Raw genomic sequence first — 24,077 nt, 5'->3', positions numbered from 1 at the left:
TTTTGAATTTTTTACTCAAAATAAAACAAAATCTACCCAATTTTATACCACTAAAGCCTATATTGACACACATATATATAAATCTCTATTGTTATAAGATAAATTTGAAAAAATAAATTTTTTTCCTAAAATGTAAAATTATACTTGTATTCAAAGAAAGTAGATCGTTTATAAGGAAGGTATTATATATTTGGGGAGAAAATCCCTTACAATATACAAAAATATGAAAGAATATTCAATCATCAGGAAAGAGCTTAGTACTAACCATTTGTGAGACGTTCATATAATATCTTTTTCCTTTTTGGGGTTTTTAATCGGATTATCCATTTCCCTGCATTGACTTTAATTCATTCTTGATGATCTGAGTATACATGATCATTATCGAACGTTTGCCATACTCTTCCACAGTTAATGATTGCTGAAAAATGAATAGTACTGAATAACAGCTGGAATTTCATAAGTATTTTGCGTATTTATACTGATTTAAACATGAAATACTCATACAAAATGCAAAGTTTTTAAAAACAATCAATAAAAGATTTTAAATTAGATAAAATATCATATGTCACTTCTTTTTTCATCTGGATAATAAAATTGATAAATTTTTTTCTAATTAAAGATAAAGATGCATTTATAGTAGTAGAAAATTAATTTCTAGACTAAAGCTTGTTTATTGTCACCGTTTTAAGTCTAAATTTATAGGAAAGGGTTATTTTATTATGCATTAAAAGTTCTTCTATAAAATTAACATTAAAATCATCTTTCGCCTAAGAGTAATAACAAGGTTATGCAAATTTTATTGAAAATAGTACGAGAATTTTGTTTGAAAATATAATATGGTTAAAAATAGGGAATGGATGTATGAATGTTCCATATTTATTTTATCCGAGTTGCTTCATGATTCCATATTGCCGATTCCTATTCCAGTTTTTGGTGCTTTACTATGATAACCAAATTGATTTGGTTATCATAGAAAAGAGACCATTATCATGCTTATAATTTAATTAATGTTTAGGGTCGGTTTATTGGAATAAGGAAGTTTATAATACGTGAACACTTGTTTCCTCATCGAAAAGTCATAACGCATAAAGTCGATGTTTCCTTAGTACAAAAAGTGACATATGACGCTTAACTCTTTATTCCAGATAATGACCATATTTATGGGATTAAAAAGTTTAGGAAGCTTCTCCCCATTTTATTCTGCTTATAAATCATATTGTCTTGTAATATTTGATAAAATTATCACTGAATTCTTAATTAGTTTTTTTAAAAATATCAATTTTGATTTATTTGACTTGAAAATATTTTATTTATATTATAAATCATATTATCATTTAGTGTTTATCAAAATTATGGTTCTTCGTTTTTTAGCTATATTTTGAATGACAATAGAAAAAAATACTAGAAACTAAATATGTATTTAATTTTATAAGTAAAAATTCACATAATGATAATATATTTGTGAAGTTTATTTGAAGAAACGATTTTTATTAATTCAATTTTCATTATAGCATTATTTAGGTGAAGTGCTCTCAAATTGTGAGCCAGACAAATGTTTAATGGCTGCAATAAAGGAACATAGCTCAGGTGCGTTTGCATTGAATATTTATCGTTTTGATTTCACAAAGCGGTTGCGTTTAATCAAAAATTTGATAACTTAATAAATTTAAAGATTAAGCGATCTCATTTTAACACAATCGGTAAATTCAATACGTCTCTGAAACAAAGCCATAATTTCTCGTAGTATAAATATTTGATTAAAATTTTATCGCTTACAGAGTGAATTAAAGGGTGAGAGATATATAGATAGACTATATATCTCTCACCCTTTAATTCCCTATACAAAGTTCGAAAACTTGGGTGCAATCAGATCTGATTGCACCCAAGTTTTCGAACTTCATGTAAAGAATTGCTTGCTATGATGTACTGATCATGAATCAGTACATCATAGCAAGCAATTCTTCATCTTAAATATATTTTTCTTAATCAATACATAACTTGTTCGCAATTTGGTTTTAGACGCTATATTTTAATCTAATTTCGATTTTTTATAAAATCGCGTACTTCTAATAAAACGCGATTTCAAAAACAATCGCGATTTTTTTCTGTTCGCAATTTTTCAGAAGTTCGCGATTTTATAAAAAATCGAAATTTTTCTTTGCGATCGAGATTTAAAAATTCGGTTGCCTATTGATTAATTGGATTCGAATCAAAGATTGTTTTATAAATTAGAACCTTTTGATTACCATTCAGTTCAATAATTCTTGATTTGAAATTCGAAAATAGGATATCATGGATAAAGCAATTTTCTGTGTTGCCTTTAATAGTTTGTACTTCATCAATTGGTGTATATGCGTTATTGTTGTAAAATGTGTTCCATGTATCATCGAGATAACTTCCTTGAAGCGTAAGATGGTAATTATTGTTTGTATTGAGAATTTCTTGTAAATTGAGAAGATTTGTGTGTATAAATTGTCTATAAATTCCTGAGATAGAAATAAAATATTCTAAATTAAGATGAATCTGATAAATGTTGTGAAAGCATAACGGTTTTCCTGTATGTGATAAAGGAAAAGTAGGTATAAATCCTATAAACAGTTGAATAGCGTTCAGAATTATAATAAGAAATTTCAAAGAGTTTCGGGTAAATAAAGAAATCAAAAATCTTGTGTAAAAAAAAAAAAAAAAAAAAAAGTAGTGGGGCCTCCAGGCACTTCGTGCCCTCTAGCCCTGAAGATGTTTAGTATAACTTTGTCCGGACAAGTAAGGGTCTATCGTCGCTACAGGAAAAGTTACAGGCGTTCCAAGGAAGTATACTTTGAGAAGCCTTCTTCTGGGTCGAAAACATTATATAATGTGTCGCTTTTCACAAATTATATATGTTTTCATGCTTTGTCACTTTTCTGTCACTTTTCAGGTAAAAACATTTTTATTATTATATATAAATGAATTTTACAAAACCACCGTTACCGTTCTTTGGAAATAAGAGTAAATGTAAAGATATTATATTGAGAGAACTTAAGAAACTACCGAATGGTCTAACATTTGTAGATTTGTTCGGTGGAAGTTTCTATATATCCCATTTGTGCCATATAATATTCCCAGACTCAAAGATTATATGCAATGACTTCGACAACTATATGGACCGTCTCAAACATATTCCAGACACAAACAATATATTGAAAGAGTTAAAAGAAAAGATACCTATAGGTAAGATGGAACGTATACCATTAGATAACAAAAATATTGTGAGAGAGGTTTTGAAAAAAGCAGAATATATAGACTGGGATAGTATATCTGCTAGACTATTATATAGTGGTGCTATAAGAGTTCATGACATTGAAACACTATATGTCAAAAGTTTATATCTTAACTATACAAATGTTTTCAAAGAGACATAGAAAAATATATTGAGGGTATAGAGTTTGTGAGATGTCATTGGACAGATTTGTATGAAAAATATAAAGACAAGGAAAATGTTTTCTTTATAGTGGACCCGCCGTTCTATAACACATGGGATTTTCAATACCAAGTAGACTGGACTTTGAGAGACTCTTTAGAAACTTTAGACGTTTTACATAACCATCCATGCTTTTACTTACATCGCATAAAAGTGGTTTGGAAACCGTTATGAGATGGTTAGAGGACATACATGACTATGAGTTTTATATATGACAAGATAGAATATGAGAGAGGTCCTATAAACTGAGAAAAGTGTCATAACAAAGAAATTTTATTAGTAAGTAAATGTGTTTGAAATCGGACTACTTGTTTTAGGTTTTTTCCATTGTGTCATTTATTTATTTGACGTGGCAGAAAAGTACAGAGAATATGAAGATGAACCAATGCCTGCAAATGTTCAGCATATGTACTCGTAAGAGATATTTTTATCTAATATTAAATGGACGCACAGAACTTAGCGAATGCACAGCAACCTGGACAACCAAACCCAGAGAATATTCCAAATGAAGTTAGAATACAACTGCAATGGCAAACTATGGTCAAGTGCCAACAGATGTACAAATGCAAACTGCCATGTCAAATGACGCTGCGTTAGGTTTGCACCATGGTATTCAAATATGAGATGGAAAGAGTTTTATACAAACCCTGAAGTGGGATATAAACAATTTATGCAGATGACGCGAACACAGGAGTTGACCCAGAATATGTTTTCTACCAGAGGAAACAGAATGTATGAGCTCCAGTTAAAGAATCTATGGAACTCAACGGAAACGTAAGAGACTAGGCGGACATTAGATTTTTACATATAGTAAAATGGGTTTCTTCAGTAGTATTGGAAACTTCTTCAGAAGAGTTGGAAGAGGTATATGGAATGGAATAAAATCTGTAGGAAGAGGAATTTGGAACGGTGTCAAAAATATTGGTAAAAGGGTAGGTCAGTTCGTTGGTATTACCTAAAGACCTGAACCAGAAGAACAAGCTCCTGTTATACAACGCCTGAACCTGCACCACAGTCTAGTTGGCAACCAAATCCAACACCTCAACCGTATTAAAAATTATATTTTACCGTTCGATAGTAGTTGTATATGAAACTAAGTTCTAAGTAAAACGCATGGTATAATGGAATTTCTTTCTCCATCTGTAGTAAACCATACTTGAAAGTCTGAAATACTTCCACTTGGTGGTTCGTATAACTTTGTAGGTTTTTCGTAAAAGTCATTTGCCAAGCATAAGAAAGAGTTTTGGGCGCCAGAAAATGAAGCATGAACAATAATAGCAGCTGGGTCGAAAACATCTTTAAATAAATATGGTTCATCTCTTGCATATCGACTGTAAATATTTGCTAAAGGAAGTTCGACTTTCTGATTTAACATTCTTTGCAAATAATACCATGACATTGCAGTGAATTCTGTATATAATTGTTCGTCTTATTTGGATTGTTTTCGTAGATTTGAAATGACACTGTGAATTTTGTTTGTCATATCAATTCTCACATAAAGTGTGCTCTCGGTATTTGCATATTCATCAGCATATTTTGCATAACATGAATTTATTTATCTGCTATATTTTTTAACGCAGTCTGTAGAGAAGATGAAAGGTCAACTGTATTAGCTCAATTTCTTCCCACATTTTTCGTTTCCCTTCAGATATATAATCTATATGAAACCTTACAATAAATGGAAAACTTTTATCTTCTACAGACACAAACTTCCTTCTACGAAAGCCAATAGCTTTTGTGACAGATGGGTCTCTTAACCATCTTAATGGGTAGTCAAAACGATAGCCTTCATGCTTTACGGTCTCTGTCTCAAACTTTTGACCGACATTAGTAAAAAGTTCATCTAATGGTTTAGTTGTAGCAACTCTTGAATTTTCTTTTTCTATTGGAAGCATATTTTATCTAGAATAAAAATGTCAAATGAAACAGCGTCTATGAGAGAAAATACAACACAACCGACAACTCATTATGCAAGCTCTAAATAAGAACACAACAAACTTTTCAAACTATTCTAAGATATCTGAGTCATTGAAAGAAGGAAACTTAAAACTGACATTAAACCCAATGACAGATGAGTTTCTGTTTCAAGACAATAAGAACCATACTGTCTGTATAAATCCAACAAAAGGAACTTTAAACGAGAAAACCTATAAATGAACTTCTTTTGAAAGCAGATGTTGACAACAAAGCTGACAAAGAATATGTAGACGATGCAAATAGCAAAAGAAGAAGAAAGAGCTAACAATGCTTATGCAACAAAAGAAAATACTCATCCTGAACTAGCAGACAAACATATGTTGACAATAAAATGTCAAGTGAAGTGACAAGAGCTGAAAACGAATATTCTAAAAAGACTCATACACATTCTATATCTGATATTACAAACTTACAAGAAACCTTAAACAATAAAGTGCCGTTGGACATACACATACCATTGCAAAATTACAAACTTACAAGAAACCTTAAACAGGAAAAGTGACGTTGGACATACACATACCATTGCAAATATTACAAACTTACAAGAAACTTAAACAGGAAAAGTGACGTTGGACATACACATTCTATATCTGAAATAACAGACTTAAACGTTAGCCTTGAAAATAAACAGATAAACATATGTCAAGTAAATATACCAAAGTTTGATAGGACAACAAAAAATATTGAAACTATTGTTGGGATGTTTCTGTCAATGAAGAAAATAAATATTTTAGATGGGAGTTTGTACAGTCCTTAAAAAATGGTAATACGGTATAAACTCATTCCGAAAATAACAATGAAATGTAGTAAGCTATATAAAGAATAATGGTACACAAGTTAAAGTTCCATTAGACAACAACTGTTACTTAAACTTATGGAGACGAACAAAAAAAATATTTAAGAGTTTATGAAATGGCAGATATGACATTACCTAACCCAGCTCCAGCACCATATTATTATGACTATGGTGTTGACGCACGTGTAGACCCAAAAAAGCAAACATTATATTTAAATATTATAGATATAAAAGATATAATGCAATAGAAAAAACGAGAATAGTATATTATTATATAGATGACAAAAAAAATATTATAGTCAAGATTTTACCTACCCCGAAAACATAAGATTATATTATAAAAAATATTCTGACACAAACCAGAAGAAACCAGAAATAGTTACACTATATTTTAAGTTCAAAAGAGACAATCCTATATTATCTCATATGTTTGATAATGAACCCAGTAGGTTCTATTTATACATCTATGGAAGCAAGAGGTCCTCAAGTAATGTTTGGTGTTGGTGCATGGGAACAAATAGTTGACAGGTTTTTGTATTGTGCAAACTCTTCAAAGGAAAACGGAGGAAGTAAAACGATTTCAGGTGAAAATTTACCTGCGCACAGTCACTACATAGATTTAAGTACATCTCAAGCAGGTTGGCATAAGCATAAATTTTGGGATTGGTCAGCAATGAAAAAAGGTAAAGGATATGATGTTAAAGACGCGTTCAGTTTGCTATAAATTGTTTCTGGGGTGACACTCAGGGAGATGGAAACCATACACATCGCGTTTCGGGATATACGCAAACAACGGGACCAAGTAAAGACTACATGCCACCTTACATGACAGTTTACGCATGGTATAGAATTGCTTAGTCGTCATTTTCAACTTCTTTAGCATATTCGTCAGGAGTGTCTTATATTTGTTAGGAACTGTCTTTGAAGATATACCACCTTGAACTTTGACAAGTTTGAAACGAGGTCTGACAATAGTAGTTTTTATCTTCTGCTTGCAGTCTGTACATTTGCCATGTTTGCCTAAAACTTCATAATATTCTCTTGTATACTTTCTCTATTTTTACGAACACGAATGTGAGTACCTGTCGGGTTCCATTGTTGTCATAGTCAATAGTATTTTCAATGGGTCGCGTTTAGGTATTCTATTTTTACTTTGTCACCTTTCTTAAGTTTGAAGCCGGCATTCTTTCTTGTTTGTCTCTTTTGACTAAATTATTAAATATATAGTCTTTCTCTAAGTCAGGGTTGTTTTTCATTTCTTCAGGGGAGTGGTTTCCCAAACCTTTTGTTTACGGTATTGTAAATATTTAAAACTTGTCTCATCTTTCCATGGAGAAGTGTCTATATTTGTCGTCATATGACATTTCATTTGCTTCACCACCTTGTGGTTGGTTTAAGTCTCTTAACATTTTTATACAACCGTCAATGACACCAAGAAGCAGAATGGTTTTGGTCGACAATAAAATAGGTTTACATTTTTTGAACGCAGATAGTTTTTTACATCATCTGATTTGAAAGAACTTTCACAGTCAGATGTCAGTTTGTTGGATGGTATTTGTCAACGAATATTGTCAAAGCAGTTTTCACATCTAAAATATTTTTGACCATAATGGTATGGCTTCACAGTATCTTGTGTTTTGACCGACAAATATTAACCAGTATGGTGGTCCATCTTCTCTATACCTCGGAATGTTTTCCAAGATATCCATAAACCAAGCATTTGGTGTTGAACTAAAGATTTTTATCATGAGTGCTTTTTTGTCGCTTTAGAAACATAGGGGTCCTTGTTTGGATTCGTCATTTTTACCCTATAAGAAATGGGTTTATTTGGCGCATTAGCAGGAGTTGCATCCAGATTTTTGCCCGCAGTGGAGACAATAGCCAGAGGTGTATTTGGAGTTGGAAGGAAGATTTTGAGTACATTAGGTATACTGAAAGAGAAAGCACAACCTATTATACAAACTGTACAGAAAGGTTGGGATTGTAGCACGAGATGCAAAAATCTTATTCCAAATCCTGAAACAAGAGGAAAAGTTCAAGGATGGATGGACAATGTAGGAAGACAAGCAGGAAACTATTATAACAAGCAAATGACTACTATAACCAAGCAGGACACTATATGGACCAAGGTGAAAGATTCTTTAACAGAGGATATAACCATGCACAACAGTGGGTAAACAATAACCAACCTCAACCGCCTCAAACGTGGGAATGTAAAGTTTTTTACTGAGATGAAATGAACAATACAGCATTGAGACAAATGGGTTCAAGATGGATTTGTCGACTTCCAGCAGTACACAACGTGTTTGTCAAGTTCTTCCTATACCTCAGGAAGTTTTAGACCGACTTAAAAAACAACAAAACCAGTTGAAAACAAACCAAACTAAAAATTTTACTGAGATGAAATGACCGAAGAAGTTGAAACGGTAGATTTGACACCACAAACAAAAAGTTCAGAACCATTGTCAAAACCTGTCAAAGAACTTACAGATGAAGAGAAAAATTCAATAATAGAAAGTGCCAGGTCTGGAAATACAAACCCTAACACAACATCACTTTTCATAGAATGGAACGGCAAGTATCTCAAAAAAGAAACAGACTCTCACAAATAAAATATTGAAGTCTGAAGGAGCTTTCGAGACAAAGATGGAAAAGTTTACTTCACTGACCAACAGTTCATATAGAACATCTCATTGACTTAGAGTCGAAATATTCTAACTTTACAACAAACACAAAAAGTTGAAAGGAAAACAAAAACAAATGCATATGATATTTATGAAGATGTTGACGACACAACTGTTCCTGCAAGTGAAGTAAAGTCAGAGGAACGAAAGTACGAAAAAACGATAGAAGAAGAAAAACCAAAAATGAAGATAAACCAAAACCAAAGTTAGTTTCCAAACTAAACCACAACCTTCATTAGCTGTATGGGTTGGCGTCAAAGACTTATGCAGCAGCGGTTATGTAAAGTAAAGAAAAATATTTTTTTTCTTTTATTAAAAATGCCCCATATAGAATGGAAGAAAATCTGCTAGAATAAAAGCAGAGTTGCAAAGATTATGGTTGGAGAGTTTCGAAGAATTTTAAATATAGGAAGGAAGACCCATAAAGTCTATGACAAACTGGCTGTCTGACCTACGAAATGGATTTGGAAACAGCAACGTGCAAATTATCCAAACAGACTAGAGGTTAGAAGAAGAACGTCTTATGGACATGCCTTTCGATGTTAGTGAACCTCAAGTTGAAGGACACGACGGCTTTGCCAGATTCTATGGAAACATGACGAACAATTGCATCCTTTGAGAAGGAAAAAGGTAGTGCAGAGGATGGTCATGCTCCCATGGAAAGAACAAGATATGCATATGAGAAGTACCGTGAAGTTAGAAGTCAAATTACATCTGTCGAACCTTTACAGTAAACTTGACGAAGGAAAGAACAAAAAAGGCTTCATGGGTGTACTTGCTGCCATACAAGACGGAAATAAGAAAGGACACAATCTCAGATTGACCATAACAGATTGGATGGTCACATTTACTATGCACATGGCAATGTCACAACAGCTGCAATGCTTCTTGACGCTTTCAGACTACAAAGAGAGAACAAATGGTTGACTCCGACTCAGACATTTGAATGCAAATGAAGAATTGCAAGTGTCAAGTTCGAATGGTACCAACCTAACCCTCAAGCAGTCAGACAACATGCTGGATACTTCCCGTTCATAAATAAGTCTGACATTGACTTGACAAGGTATGGAATTTACAATTCAATTGAAACATTGTCAATGAACCTTGCATTCTTACATGTCTCAGGACTCTGGTCTTGTTACAGATGAGAAGATGAAGTATCTTGAGTCATGTGTGAAGACAAGGTACATTCTCAGAGGGTCAATTGGCAAAAATTGCACGTTGGCAAATGTCAATATCCGAGTCAACATACCTACAGCTAAAGGTTCTTCACATGACGACTATGTTGTGAGTCAATTTACCATGGTTGAAGATTGCAATTGTCCACAACCACTTCATGTTGAACGAAAGTCTTACAAACCATTGTTCGGAAAAGGCAAGTGCAACATTGTCAGAGCTGTAAACATTCTTTTCGAGAAAGGTTTGTTTGCGAACCAATTCCAGATGACAAGCTGCAGAAACTTTTGTACCAAAGACGAAACAAAACTTTTCACGTGTTAGCAAGACCAAAAGTTGTTCAGACCAAAGTCAGTTACAAAAAGAAAGTACACAATTCACAAAGGAGTGGATTGTTCGGATACCAACCTGAACCAGAAGACTTTCCAAATGAGGTGCAAGAAACTTCAGATCCATATAAACAAACTCCATTGAGACATCCAATTGAGTCAAAGTATTGGAAGAGCATCTGAGTTAGGTCAGAAGGTTATTATAATGAAAACAGGTTGCTTCGACGATGATTATGAGATAACAGGAGAAAGTTTCTCAGAAGATAAGAGAACTCACTTGAATTTCCACAAACTGGGACCCAATTGGTTGCCAACAAGTTCGACTCAGATGAAAAGACTATACTTATGTCGACCTTAACGCTGCATACATAGGTTTGTCCAATATAGTCCGCACGTGGAAATTTCCAAACGAAGATGGTGAGTTCCCGGGAAGGGAACATATACAGTGAAAATTTCATACAACAACTGTATGATATTTAGGAAAGCTTCAAACCCCAAACTGCAATGACACTCAAAATTGCTTAATGGAATTCGACATGGGGATATTTCCATTAAGAAACTCAAGAGATGAGAGTAAACATTTATTGAGAAGTCGACAACTTTGTTGAAAGGTTTCTTCCTTTGTTTTGAAGTACGAATTCACTCAAGTCAAAGTGGCCTTAGTAACCACATTAAAAACCTATTGTCGACATTGGTCTTACCCTCATTCGCAAAGGCAGTCCTTGACAACTACAACAAATTTCTTCTCGAAGTCAAATCCAAGTCAAGGATTTACTTGATGAGAACATTGACCGCACTCATGACGACGGAAGAAGGGTTACACAAACTCATGAAATGGGTATTGTCGGTGAAAAGATGGGTTCAATTCAATTGGACAAATTTTCACCGAAGTTTCATGTCCTCTTCAAGCGTAATACTGGGGCCATACTGAAGACGGCCACAGAAATAAACATGCATGAAATAAAAAAATTTTATTCGAATTTAATTAAAGTGTGGGAATTCTTGGAACGGGGAAAGCTTATTTACTTGAGAACAGTAAAGGGTGGGAGGTGGAGGTGGTGGCAACCAGTCCATTTTATATCCTTCCTAGCTAATTTCGTTAATTTCATGGTCGCCCTTCCCGAGTCTTTGAATCGGACAGTCGAGTTACCACCATTCTTAGTCTCAAACTCATATATAACCGTTTGTCTTATTTGGTCGTCGACTATGGCACGGAGACACGAACAAATTGACCAACGGACAAAAAGTGTCATTTCGGATTGTCACGCAGCCAATCGCATCTCAGCACTTCGAAGAAGCCTTAAACGTTCCAAGGGTAGAGGGGTGTCTGGTGCAAGGCAGAGGTCCATGAAACTCTACGAAGCAGGTACATCCCTCAATGCCTGGAGGACAAATCCGTCCTTGATTATGGCCAATTCTACCAGACTACCTCTGGGACGAACCTCCCTACGCAACTGGGATAACAAAGAAGCCCAATCAAAGGGTCGGAAACTAATTTTGCAAATTACCCTTAATTAACATACTTATCCAAAAACACCTAAAAGATTTTACTTGGGGTTTCCCCTAAAATAAAATTTCTTTTACTCGTTAGAACCACTCGAGGTTCTCCTTACGGTTGTTGAGCTTGTCACCGTCAATGTGTCTGTACCCTCGATCTTCTTTGTCTGGATTTGGAACCCATTCGAATTACGACAAGCTTTGCCCATTGGAGATGAAACCGCGATTCCGAAGGTTTAAGGTTCAAGGTGTCCCAAGTTGTATGAGGACTGGGATAAGAACCTTGCCTGCTCCTTGTTGCGGATTTGTATGGGTTAGGTTGGGAAATTTCGTAAGTTGTTCATCGGCAACAAGGGTTGCCCATGTAGCGCTTCAGGAACTTCTTCTTCTTCCTCTTCTTCTTCGTGTTTCTCTTCTTCCTCTTCTTTCCTCGACAATTCCTTCTTTCAAATTTCGGTACTCACAAGTACGGTTGTTGGCATAGTTCTGTCCTTTCCGAGTACCTTCCAGATGCGTCTATCTCTCGAAGAAACGGTAGATGAGTCTGCAAGTCTCGGTTCTCTCTCTCGTAATTCGCAAGGTTTCCGTGAAATTTTCAGGCATTTCTCAATTTGGAGCTGGTTCATGAGGACATCGGCTTTGAATTGGTCATCTCTGTCATTAGGACTCTTTGGAGAGTCTTAATGGTTGTTTGTCAGATGAGCTTTCAATTGTTGGCCAATTGAATTTAACTGGGCGCGTTGTCTGGCAACTTGAAAGGACATCTGCTATTGTGTTCGCTTCGCGTGCTTGTTCGGGAATCGAAAATGAAGTGGTTGAGAATGGCAGTTTTACTTCAAAAAAGCTTGTTATGACAGTTATGTCATACAACAAGTGGTAAAATTAAATATCTTTTCTTCCTTCTGAAACGTTTGTTGTCTCTTCCGATAAAAGTTTGGAACATGAGAACCAAAAAACGTTTTGAGATTGCGGAGAGTTCAGCTAAACGTTCATTATGCTGCGATTATGTGGGAGCATTCGAAACATCTGAAGCTGACTTCGGACAAAATTGGAGGGACCATGTCAGAAAATCATCTTTGTCGGACTGTTGAAGGTAATCCCTTACATGTAAGTAGCTCTGTAAATCTTCTCATTTCTGCTAACTTTTGGAGGATAGCTTCGTAGTTTAGAAGAGAAGTTTAATTTTAATTGGCTTATTCCCACTCTTGACATCTAAACGGTAAATATCCCATTGAGGTCAAGAGTAGCTTTTGTAAGCTTCTAGTGAAGCATACTGTTCACTTGACTTGTGCAATTTTGGTTTGCATTGTGGTTTGAGCTCCTTCCAGTTCGCCGTCTATGTCGTTTCTTCAAGCCCTTCAAACCATGCTTGCAACTCTTTCATCGGGTCCATTGAGATTGGATGTGGACGAATTTAACTTGCTTCATTGCAACAAAAATTGAAAAAAAAAATGTTTTACTCAAAACATTAAGGTTGACTGAACTGTGTTGGATGTCGCCTTCACAGTTATGTAGAACGGCTGACCCGAGAAGTGAAGGAGAGACTGAATTTGCCAATTTCATATGGGGTAGGGGGTTCTCCTTGTCTTGGTATTTTATATTCCAAGGACGTTTTGTTTAGGAACTTAACAAAGAGTTTCTCTTTTGGCTCCGTTATGTTCGTCGAAGGAGTTTTTTCTGGTATTTGAATGGAAATTTTCCGAGTCGAAGTCTCGAGATTCAAGGCAGCGCCCTTCCGAAATAGCGGTGAACTTGACCTTGGGCTTCATTACCCTGCCGCAAGTACTGCTTAACAACTCATTTATCTCTACAAGGTAAATTGCCTCGTCAAATCCTTCTGGTATTCCGAGTCCTTCCACCGACAGGAAAAATATTTGCCCGACAACTTGAAAAAAATTTTCCGTACAAAGGAAAAAAATTTCCGGACAAAGGAAAAAAATTTTCCCGACGAACAGGAAGAACTCTTCCAGTTGTCCGTCGTTGAAACCCATTCAGAATTTTCGAAAATTGAGAAACTTTTTGGTCAACTTTCAGAAAAAGTTTTTCCCTTCCGACAGAAAAATTTTTTCTCCGACAGAAAAAGTTTTTTCTTCCGACAGAAAAAATAGTTTTTCCATCCCACAGGACACAAACGAATGTCCTGACGTCCACCAACCGAGTCCATTCCCAAACCAGAGGAACGCTAAACACCAGCCCCTGCACCTCCAGTTCCCAGCAAGTACCTCCGATTTACTACCAATTTCCACCTCAGGTTACTACCCACCACAAGGCTTCGCCTGAACTACCCTCCCTCAGCCTATGCCGTACTCCCCAACCCTGGATGTTTATGCCAAAACCCTGCCCCCCCCCCCCGCCACACAATTCCAATCTCAATCCAAGAGAGACCAAGAGCGAAGAAGTCTGAAACCGTTACGCAAAAGAGTATGCCCACAGCCCCTATGGAAGACGACAGGCTTTCCAGTCTCTTCCCCTCAAATCGAACCGATTCGACTCGTACCCACAGATATCGGTTCGTGACCGTGAAAGACTACCTCAAGCAGTTCTGAGAGACTCTTCATCCTACAATCATTTACAGTTGGAGCTCTCAAGAAACATGGCCAAATTACGAAGGTCAGACACCAGCTGAGGACCGCAAAACAGACGATTACTCGCAAGAGCCTTCCAACTGGTACAAGACAAAGAGACTGAGATAGTCGACTTTCATTCTTGAGCTTGCCCCATACAAGGTAAAAAAATAAACAATTACGAGTTAACTTTTATTCTTTTCTTTTTCTGAGTTGTTTAGAGCTGGTTTCTTCTTGTAGGAACCTTTCTCTCTTCCCATTGGTCACTGTAATTGCGAATTTTGTACGCAATTTCCAAGGTTCGTTGTTTTTGAACCTGATGTATCGTGTAACGCTTCCATTCTCCTCAGGGAAGTAAGTCTGTAACATCTGACAAGTTTTCTCGTGACTCGGAGCTCAAAATTAAAATGTACTTTTTAAACGTGTAAGTTTTTAGTCTTATTTTACCTTGTTTACCCTTTGTGGTAAGGTAGTAGTGGAGTGCCAATTTCTCCAAATTCTCTGTGCGGAGTTCTTCAAGCAATTTTCCAGTGTACCTGGAGGAACTCAAAGAAGTTGTCAGAAGATACTTGCCATAGCGCTCTTCTGAGTTCGTCCGGTAGTTTGGAACTTGTTGCACCTTCGAGTCTTCGGACATGAAAAAATGACACTTTTCTATTTAAAACGTTATTGCAATGTCTCATGAGCTGAGCATAGTTCTGCCGAACCATTGGAAGAGAAGAAGTTACCTTGGCTAGGCAAAAGACAAGAAATAGTTGCCTTAGTTGTCCATTGCAAAATTTGTAACCGTAATTGAATTCATATGTACTTCTCTTCACGCTACATTAAAACTCAGCAATGGTATTTGCTTTAAAGAGCTACCATCTTACTAAGACTAAACACATTAGATTTTTCAAGCTTTGACTTTTGGTACAATTGAATTTTGTTGCTGAATTCAGTAAAATATGTATTAGTGAAGTGGTGAGATCTCACCTGTATTTTCACCTCTTTTCTCACCTCATGAATTTTCATGAATTTCCTTAAGATAGGAAAAAATAAAATTAGTTTTATTTTGATTTATTTTTGTATTTTGTATGTAAAGACAGATATGTCCAACAAACGAGAACACAACAAACTCTCGTTCATGAAGCTATAAATGAAAGAATTACGTACATTACAGTTTAAACAAAAGACTCCGTCTCATTCGTCGGTCAAAGACCCGAATATGTACAAATGCAAAGTATTTTGACAGCATGGTTTTTGCTCCAGAACTAAGAAACACAGACTGTTTAGAACCCAAAGCACTATGAACTATTAAATGAAGCTGAACAATTCGACTACGGATTTTTCTCCGTAGTCGGCCAAAAAGCTCGAAGTAGGGAAAAAACCGAACAGTCGCCAAAATCTATGAAAATCGTGTAAGAACAGCGAACCGACTTTTTCGGTCGCCAAAACTCTATTGAAAAATCGTGAAAAATGGCAAACGGTTGAGAGGAGTATTATTGTACATAGACTTCTTGTAAATGCTGTCTGCAATGTGGGCTTCGCCTCGTTATGCTTCGTATAATTTACAGGACTTTCTGACGAAAATTCATAGACAAGAACGTGAAGAGATGGAAAACAAGCTTGAAGCAAAAACCAAAAGCCATTCAGAAAAGAATACCACGTCGGTACCAAAAGGAAAGGAAAAGAACTATAAGTATAGGAATTTCTATACTTGAGAGATGGAAAATGAAGAGATAAAATATGTTATTTGCATTTTAGTAGAAGAAAACAACAAAGCCTTTTACGACCTTGCTAAGATTACAAATCTGACAGAAATTGGTTCTATCGCGAAAACTTACCGCATTTCAATGACCCCAAATGAAGATGTGAAACAATAGTTCAAAGATACGTTTACTCAAAGCACACTATGATATGAAGGTTGTACAATACTTTACATTCAAAAAGGATTTGCCATTGTTAAAGGAAAAAATAACAGAGTGATTTGACAACTTCAAAACAAGCAGGTAAATGAACTCATTTATTTTTCAAGCTTGACTTTTTACAATTGAACTTTGTTTGCGTTAGATATGATTCTGAAAGAAGTATGAGGTTCTTGTATGACTTTATACTTCTCCCATATTCATGTCTGTCCAAACTACCTGCCATGGACCTTTCATTAGTTCCCATGAAATCGTCTTCGACAATCCGGGGAAAAGTATAATGTCAGTTAAGTATTCTTTTAACATCCTTACTTAGAACTCATTTGCTGTCTCGTACACAAATGACAGACTGAGATGTTAAAGTGTCTGAGCTTCTTTAAGAATTCGACACATGTCTTGTTCTCTGTTCTTTAACAAAAGGATGAGAAGCAAAAGTCATCTAAGATAAAGAAGACATCTATGAGGGGTAATCTTCCAATCGTAAGATTGCAATTTTTCCGAAATGTATTCTATCTCTTTCTGTTTGGTTTTCTGAAGTGTTTCTTCTCTAGATATTCTCTGCATTTCCTCATTGGGTCTTTGAACTTAGAAATTTATATATCATTTTATAGCATTATACTTCAAAAACTCTCTTTGGTACTTCTTTTATCCATCTAACCAACTCAGAGTCTTTTATACCATCTAACTAGACTTCTTTATAATATTTGGAACGATATTGAAAGGTTGGTCCAAATTGACCAGAAGTATACAAATAAACTAACTCATAGAATGGGTCTTCTATTAGTTCTTGGTTGTGTCAGCCATTTAAAGATTAAGTGAAAGTCTTACCCGACCAGGTGGTGCTTGCTGCCACGTGCCTTATATACCATTCTCGAGCAAATAAGAACTTGTCATGTATAGGTGTTTTATTCTGAGCATTTTCTTTAATTCCATTTGCTTCTTTTCCAAAAATTCTCAAATTTTTGTCAATGGTCAGCAAACTTTTTTCTACATATTTTAAAAAATTAAAAATTTTATCTTTTGAAATGTTAGCGGAATTTCGCTATCTATATGAGACAAGCTTTTTGACCAGCAATACATCATTCGACATAAAATCTTAAAGCTGTAAAACAAGAAGCGGTGATATTGTTCTAAGTTCTGTTTCTGGGAATATGAAGAACCTAAAACATTACAAAGAGCAGTCTTAAAATTTGTTCCCAATGACAGATTGTTGACAGAGTGACGCGATTGGAAATTGAAGTCCGAAACCAAAAGTTCTTAGAATGCAAAAAGACATCCTTTTGAAGATGAATAGAAAAAGATAGATGAGCTATTAAAGGACAAAGAACTTTTAAGAATATGGTTCGGAGAAATTTAGACATAACTCCACCAGAGAAGAAGTAGAAGAAAGAAAAAGAAGAGGAAAAAAGGTAGAAAGAGAAGAAAGAACTGAACCAGTTCAGTTAGAAAAAGAAATTTGCATGTAAAATAAAATTTTATTTTTAGAACATTTCTGGGTCAATGTCAATTCTCTTTTCCTCTTAGGGGCAAACACTTGGCTTAGACTCTAAAATCTTTTTACCGACAATTTACTTGAACTGTCAACTATCTTGTTAGGACTCATAATATCATAGTCGTTGCTGATTGCTTTGGGTTCATAAGGTTATACCAATTTGTATGCATTTACCTTCTTCGAGTTTTGAGAACTTTCTGTCAAAATTTCTTTTGACTGTCAACATTACCGTCAATGTATTAATCTTCAAAAGTTGCACCCTTTTTCTAACAACAGCAAAACATTAACTGGTTGCAATGTTCCAAATGTTTGTCAATGTAGACTTCAAAATTGTTAGAAGTAACATTCAAATATCGCAATGGGAGCTAATTATCTTTGACTTCTGTTCATTGTACTTATTTACTGAGATTGAATTTTGCCATCTTTTCTATCGGATAAAAAAAAAGATTTTTTTTAAATTTACTTCAGAAAAATTTTGTATATACACCATTCTGAACATCTAAAAGACTTTTGACATTTGCCAAGAATGTTCGTTTAGAAGCTGCCATATAACCATATTCTTGACAATATTGTTTATACGAATCGTACAATGACCTTTCATCTAAACACTCAAAGTCAGTTTCATCTATGAACAGTTCATATACACTCTTGTTTGCTTCTAACAATGTTTGTCTCTCTTCGGTATGTGGAATTTGTCTTGGATTGAACTTTGAAATATCTAATGTCATAAAATATGAGAACAAGTGGTTGTAAAAGTCAGATGTCAAAGTTTCTGCTAAGTCGTCAAAATATTCTGTATCTTGCATATGAGAATCTGACGTTCTGACAACTACATATCTTCTGTCAGAACTTTCTAACTTCATCGGAACAGTATTGTTTGAAACCATAATGAAGTTTGCAACATTTTCACAAACTCTTTGGTCTTTATACTTTCTTTCAACAACTCCAACTTTGTCTGTTATAAGACTCTTCAAAGCATCTGAGTTCAAAACTTTTGTTGTATCTATACTTTGAAGTTCATTGCAAACTATAAGTTTCATATTCTCTATTGAGGAGTTAAACTTGCCAGATGTTTTCTAAGTTTGTCATATTCGGGTTCGAATAACCTTCTAACAGTTTGCACAAAATATCTGTAAAGAATGTGTTCTTACCAGTTCCTTGTTTTCCAATTATAATGAGAGCAGTTTCATTTTTAGCACTTGGATGTTGTAAGATGTTTGCAAACCAACATAAGATATACTCATAAACTCTTTCGTTTCCATTGCATATAATTTCTTTGACATGGTCTAACCAAGCTTCTATAATATTTTCTTTCCATTCTACTTGTTCGTATTTATATCCAGTGAAGATAGAATAGAAGTTTGGAGAAGGTGTATAGAACTTTATACCGAACTGAAAAATCTTCTAACTTTGACAATAAGATATCCCAAGCATCTAACATCTTCATGCAACTTGTACAACTTTTATTTTCTTAAGTTTCTGTCTACATTCTTGTTCTGAACTATTGTTGCTCTTGGTTTGTTAAAGACACATCCCATTCTTTCATAACATAACATTCTGGGGCAGAGTCGACATAAATGACTAAACGTTTCAAATTCTCGACTGCTTTGTTATAGTCTCGAAATGGACACATATTTCTGAATGCTTGGAAGTCATAAAAATCTGAAACATCTATTCTGTACATTTTTATAAAAAATAAAAAAATATTTTTTTTATTCTTGACTTTGTTGTTGCATTTGTTGCATTTGTTGTTCTTGAGCTATTTGTTGTTGAAGTTGTTCTTGTAATACAATACTTTCACCAGTTGCATCTTCCAATTCGAAACTTTCTGCCGTCATTGACAAATACATAGGACATAAAAGTTTTACAGGAACAAAGTTTGCGTCAACTAATGTCAACGTTATACTTGCCAAAGTGTTTGAGTTCACTAAGGTTGAAAATTCTGCATTCGAATGAACAATAGGCAAACCAGCAGAGAAAGTATTGTTTATACGCATAAGTATCTTTTGGTCATAATAGTTTCTGTCGACATTCGAATAACACTTTGAACCTAAGTTTGAAACAATATATAAGATTGGTGTGCTTAATGTCAATGGAATAGACATTCCTTGTATGACACCTTTTCCTGTTATAGGAAACTGTTGGTAGTAAAAACCAGAAATAAGTTTTGTATTATAGCTCATATCGTTTATAGTAAACTCAGTCGGACATCCAAACATAATGAAACCTGCTCTAGTTGCAGCACATGTTACACCCGTCTTAAAGTATTAAATAAGTCAACAAAACCTGTTGGTGGTATATCTGAGTAAGTATCTTCAAAGGAGTATTTTTTACCATTCACAACAATAAAGTCTTCTGGTGTCAAAAGAGCAAAACAGGCTTTAGTCGTCATTGTGTTTAAGGTTAGTTTACAATATCGTCCTTGAGGACTTTGTAAGTTTGTTGTTATAGAATTATATGACTCAGGGTTTTTAGTCGTAATAGTATAAACCATTATTCTTCTGCCATTTATATATATTTAAAAGTTTTTCTGAAAGTGGAGAAGAACTTCATCTAAACTTTCACATGGCGTTTCTTGAAGTTCTCTGTCTAAGAAGTTCAAATATTTTGTAAAGACATAGAACTTTCCTTTGTCTACACGAACAAACAAAACAGGGTCTTTCATATCGTTCAAAAGTGTGTAAAGTCCTTTACATGAAATAAAGTCTATATTATTTTTCTTCAAACATCTTTCAAGAAGTTTTGACATTTTTACTTAGCAAATAAATTTTAATGAAATGTTGTGGTCGTCAAATATTTTTATACGTCTGGGAAACTATACTTTAAGTTCAACGTTTCACCTCCTTTCATAACGTATATCTTGTCAATGACATTATATGAAACACCACAGCAACTAATGTCGGGTTCTATTTCTTTGATGTTTATATCGTCTGCCTCTGTCAAAAGTTTCAATAGTTCTTTCAAAACTTCATGAGGTGCAATGACATATGAGTTCACTTTTACAGGGTTGTGTTCGACCAAGTTTAACATTATACTTAAAGCTTGACAAATCTTCTCCTGAGTTTGAAGTTTGTCTTTCAGTTGTTGGTAGTCGTTTCGAATATCTGCAACAGAACTTAAGTCTCTGCTAACTTCAGGATATGTTGGTTGTTCTTTTACAGGAACAATTGTTATACCATCTTCGTCTTCGTATGGTTTCCCCACTTCAACATCTCTGTCTTTGACATTGACAACAACACTTTGACTGTTTGTTTGAGTTGGTGAATTTAACTTCACATCTGCCACCGCCATTAAACCTTTTGAAACACTTACGCTTCTATTTTTCGGAAATGACATTTTACTTAGAATAAAAAGATGGACGTATTCGAGTATCTCTTCGAATTGAAGCAGAACAAAGTTTACACACACAAACAATACAAATACATTGACAGAATAGTTCTTTATACAAACAATGGTAAATGTTATAGAATAGCAATCTTTGCTGAACCAAAATATTTTCATAAAGCAAAGAAAGTTGGTATAACTGAAATGGTGAAAGTTCTTGAAGCAGACAAAAATATAACAACAAAACTTACAGATATTTCTAAAGGTAAGTTTATTCAATATTATGTCAAAACTGGCGTTGTCAATATTTGACGGAGAGAAGTCAGTTCAAGAACAACTTACTGACCTGCTGCCAAAATCTGCTCGATGGAAGCTGTCGTTATGCCAATCTGAGGAGCCCCAGCAGGTTTCATCGAACGAATCTTCAAAAGAGCATCTTCCGTGAAAAGTGCTATTGGTTTTGTAAACTTCTTTGCTCTCAGTTCATCTGGACCGTCTCTGTCACCAGTATATTGTATTTGACAGTACCAACAGTTGAAATACCACCCATAAAGTCTTCTGAGTCAGCAAATGGAATGCCAAGCCAAAAGTTTGAACGGTCTCCATTTGTATATTGAGTTTTTTGACCTCCTGTATGAGTCCATACTTTCACATATGGCATAATAGAACTTTGCATTTCAGGGTTAATGGTTGTTGTGAAGTTGTTGTTAAAGTTCATAGCATCTAATGTCAAGTTGTATGACCTCATATCCTCAACTGTAGAATATTCTTCTCTTGGATAATATTTGCCATCTATGTTTATATGATATTTAATACCGGGGTTGTAGAAACAAGAATAGTCATTTATAGTTCGTCTGAACAGTACAAACATAGTATCTGCATGTTTCATTGCAGTTGTTAAAGCAATATCTGTTCTTGCACCTGGGTCAGCACTTTGGTTTCCAACTTCACCTGCAAAGTCTTTGACAGATATTTGGTGTATAGGGAACATAAGTGGAACTGCAATATATTTGGCAGCTAAAGCATTTGAAATATCTGGGTCCAACATATAGACTGCAAGTCTGCTTTCTATTCTCTTGCATTCAAATTTTTCGCATGTGAACTTAACTGGGTCCCAAGCAGTTCCAGCAGCATTGAAATAATAGTTTACTTCATTGTTGAAGTTTGAGAAACCAAAGTCTAAGTCAACTTTGTCTTTGCAAAAGTCACAGAACTTGGCTCCACCAGTTCCAGCTACAGTAATGCTGAATGGGTCTTGTGTTGGTGCAATGACTAAGTTATTTTTGCTTGGAGTAAGTTCAATAGAAATTTTTCCTGCCCAGTTTGGCAAGTATCTTAAAAACCTGAAGATGAGGAAAGATGACAAAGGAACTCTAAGTTTCAGTTTTACTTTAGTGGCAGCAGTTCCATCTGAACCAGAAAGGTTAACATAAACTCCTGGAACGTTAGGGTCAAGTCTTCTTATTTTCTCAATATTTGCATACTGGTCTGTTTGTTCTCTAGCTTGTGGTTGTACTGAGTTTCTCAAAGCGAACCATTCATAGTTTGCCCATGTTACTGTTTGAACTAAGTCAGAGTTAGAATATATCTTATATCCCATGAAAACTTCTGGAGCATATTGGTATCCGACATAGAAAATTCCATTGCAACCTTTCTTGTCAGACAACTTGGCAGAAGGTTTTATTTCAATGTCTTGTTCCACGTATAAGAATGAGTTGTCAATAGAAATAATATGAAACCTGTCGCAAGCAATATCTACTGTTGTTGAAGAACCTTCTCCAAACTCACCTACGTTTCCATAAGAAACAGCAGTTGTATATTCGTAAGTTCCAGGAACTATTTCTGACCTTCTAATGGCATTGTCGCATTCGTTATACCATTCGGAAACATTTCCGTTCATGGCATCCAAAACTGTTGGCGTTATATTCTGAGCGGCGTACATTTCATATGGGTAAAAATATAGAATAGTTGGATTTATATATCATAATAGAACCCACTCGGACCAAGCTTTACTTTGTTCTCTCTTCTTCTTTGGTGTCGCTTTTGGTAACTTGCCCTCTGCTTCAAGTTGTTGCATCTTTGCCTATGTTCATCCTAGTATGTTGTAAAATTTCCCATGTCCTTTTTGCCTTTGGGCTCTGGTCGCCCATCTCAGGTAACCTATATCCTAGAAAGATTTGTCATAGTTTGTATTTGAGTCTTCGCGTATTGTTTGCATGACTCTTTCCTGAGTTTCCGGTTCAAGCTCTTCAAACAGTGCTGTCCATATGGAATAAGCTCGTTTCCAAATATATGTTTTTGTAGCCATTCTGGTTTTCTTTCCATGTTACCAACATATCTTTTGTGAATGGGAAAGCTTTTACCCAATCTTTCAGTCTTGCGTCGTTTATTTCTGTAGTTGGTTTTATTTTGTCAAGGAACATGTTTTTCAATACTAACATTTCATTTGGTACTGTCCATTTGAGTTTTCTTAAATATTCATCCCTTCTCTTCATTGTCTGCAAAGTTAAGTTTATGACATTTTGTAACTTTCGTTTGCAAGGTCATGTACAAATAGGTTCTCTTCCTTCTCTCTCCTAACTTTTTCTTTCTAAACTCTTCACCAAATATACCATCTCTATGGTTCTGTGTAGTTCTTTTGAGATAAATGTTCTAGAACGTCAGGTGTTATATTTCCATCAGCCATGTTCATTTCATACTGGTCCAAAATATCTGCATCTTTCATATCTTTCAATGGCATTAAAGCCGCGCTGAAAATACCAGCTACATCTGGTTCACCATTCACTTCCATTGCGTCTACAACTTCTTGGAATTGTGGTTGTAAGTTTATGAACCACCTATCCGGATTAGCTTTATGACCCCATCTCATTGTAG

General features: G+C 35.1%; 3 protein-coding genes and 1 pseudogene across 4 annotated transcripts, besides 3 other annotated features; all 4 read right to left on the bottom strand.

Moving 5' to 3' along the window:
• Positions 1–1,192: part of a mobile genetic element that runs on past the window's edge.
• A 584-nt stretch (positions 1,193–1,776) lies between these two features.
• Positions 1,777–1,971: a mobile genetic element.
• A 3,839-nt stretch (positions 1,972–5,810) lies between these two features.
• Positions 5,811–23,150: a mobile genetic element.
• Positions 18,414–19,563, bottom strand: TVAGG3_0810240 (annotated as a pseudogene). The gene has a single exon. A coding segment is annotated over exon 1 (1,150 nt).
• On the bottom strand, positions 19,592–19,984 carry TVAGG3_0810230 (uncharacterized protein; the record flags this gene model as incomplete). Its single annotated transcript, XM_051247698.1, has 1 exon — positions 19,592–19,984. One exon carries the CDS (start codon positions 19,982–19,984, stop codon positions 19,592–19,594), a length of 393 nt encoding a protein of 130 aa, XP_051083173.1.
• TVAGG3_0810220 (protein of unknown function, DUF4106 family) lies at positions 20,685–21,170 on the bottom strand (the record flags this gene model as incomplete). The annotated part of the gene is made up of 1 exon (XM_051247697.1): positions 20,685–21,170. A coding segment is annotated over one exon (486 nt), but the record flags the coding sequence as incomplete, so codon positions are not given.
• On the bottom strand, positions 22,392–23,145 carry TVAGG3_0810210 (uncharacterized protein; the record flags this gene model as incomplete). The annotated part of the gene is made up of 1 exon (XM_051247696.1): positions 22,392–23,145. A coding segment is annotated over one exon (754 nt), but the record flags the coding sequence as incomplete, so codon positions are not given.
• Positions 23,151–24,077: the final 927 nt, after the last annotated feature.

Source organism: Trichomonas vaginalis, chromosome VI, assembly GCF_026262505.1.
Source record: "Trichomonas vaginalis G3 chromosome VI, whole genome shotgun sequence".
Lineage (NCBI taxonomy): Eukaryota > Parabasalia > Trichomonadida > Trichomonadidae > Trichomonas > Trichomonas vaginalis.
The sequence above is the reverse complement of the archived record's forward strand: the minus strand, read 5'-3'. Positions and strand labels throughout refer to the sequence as shown.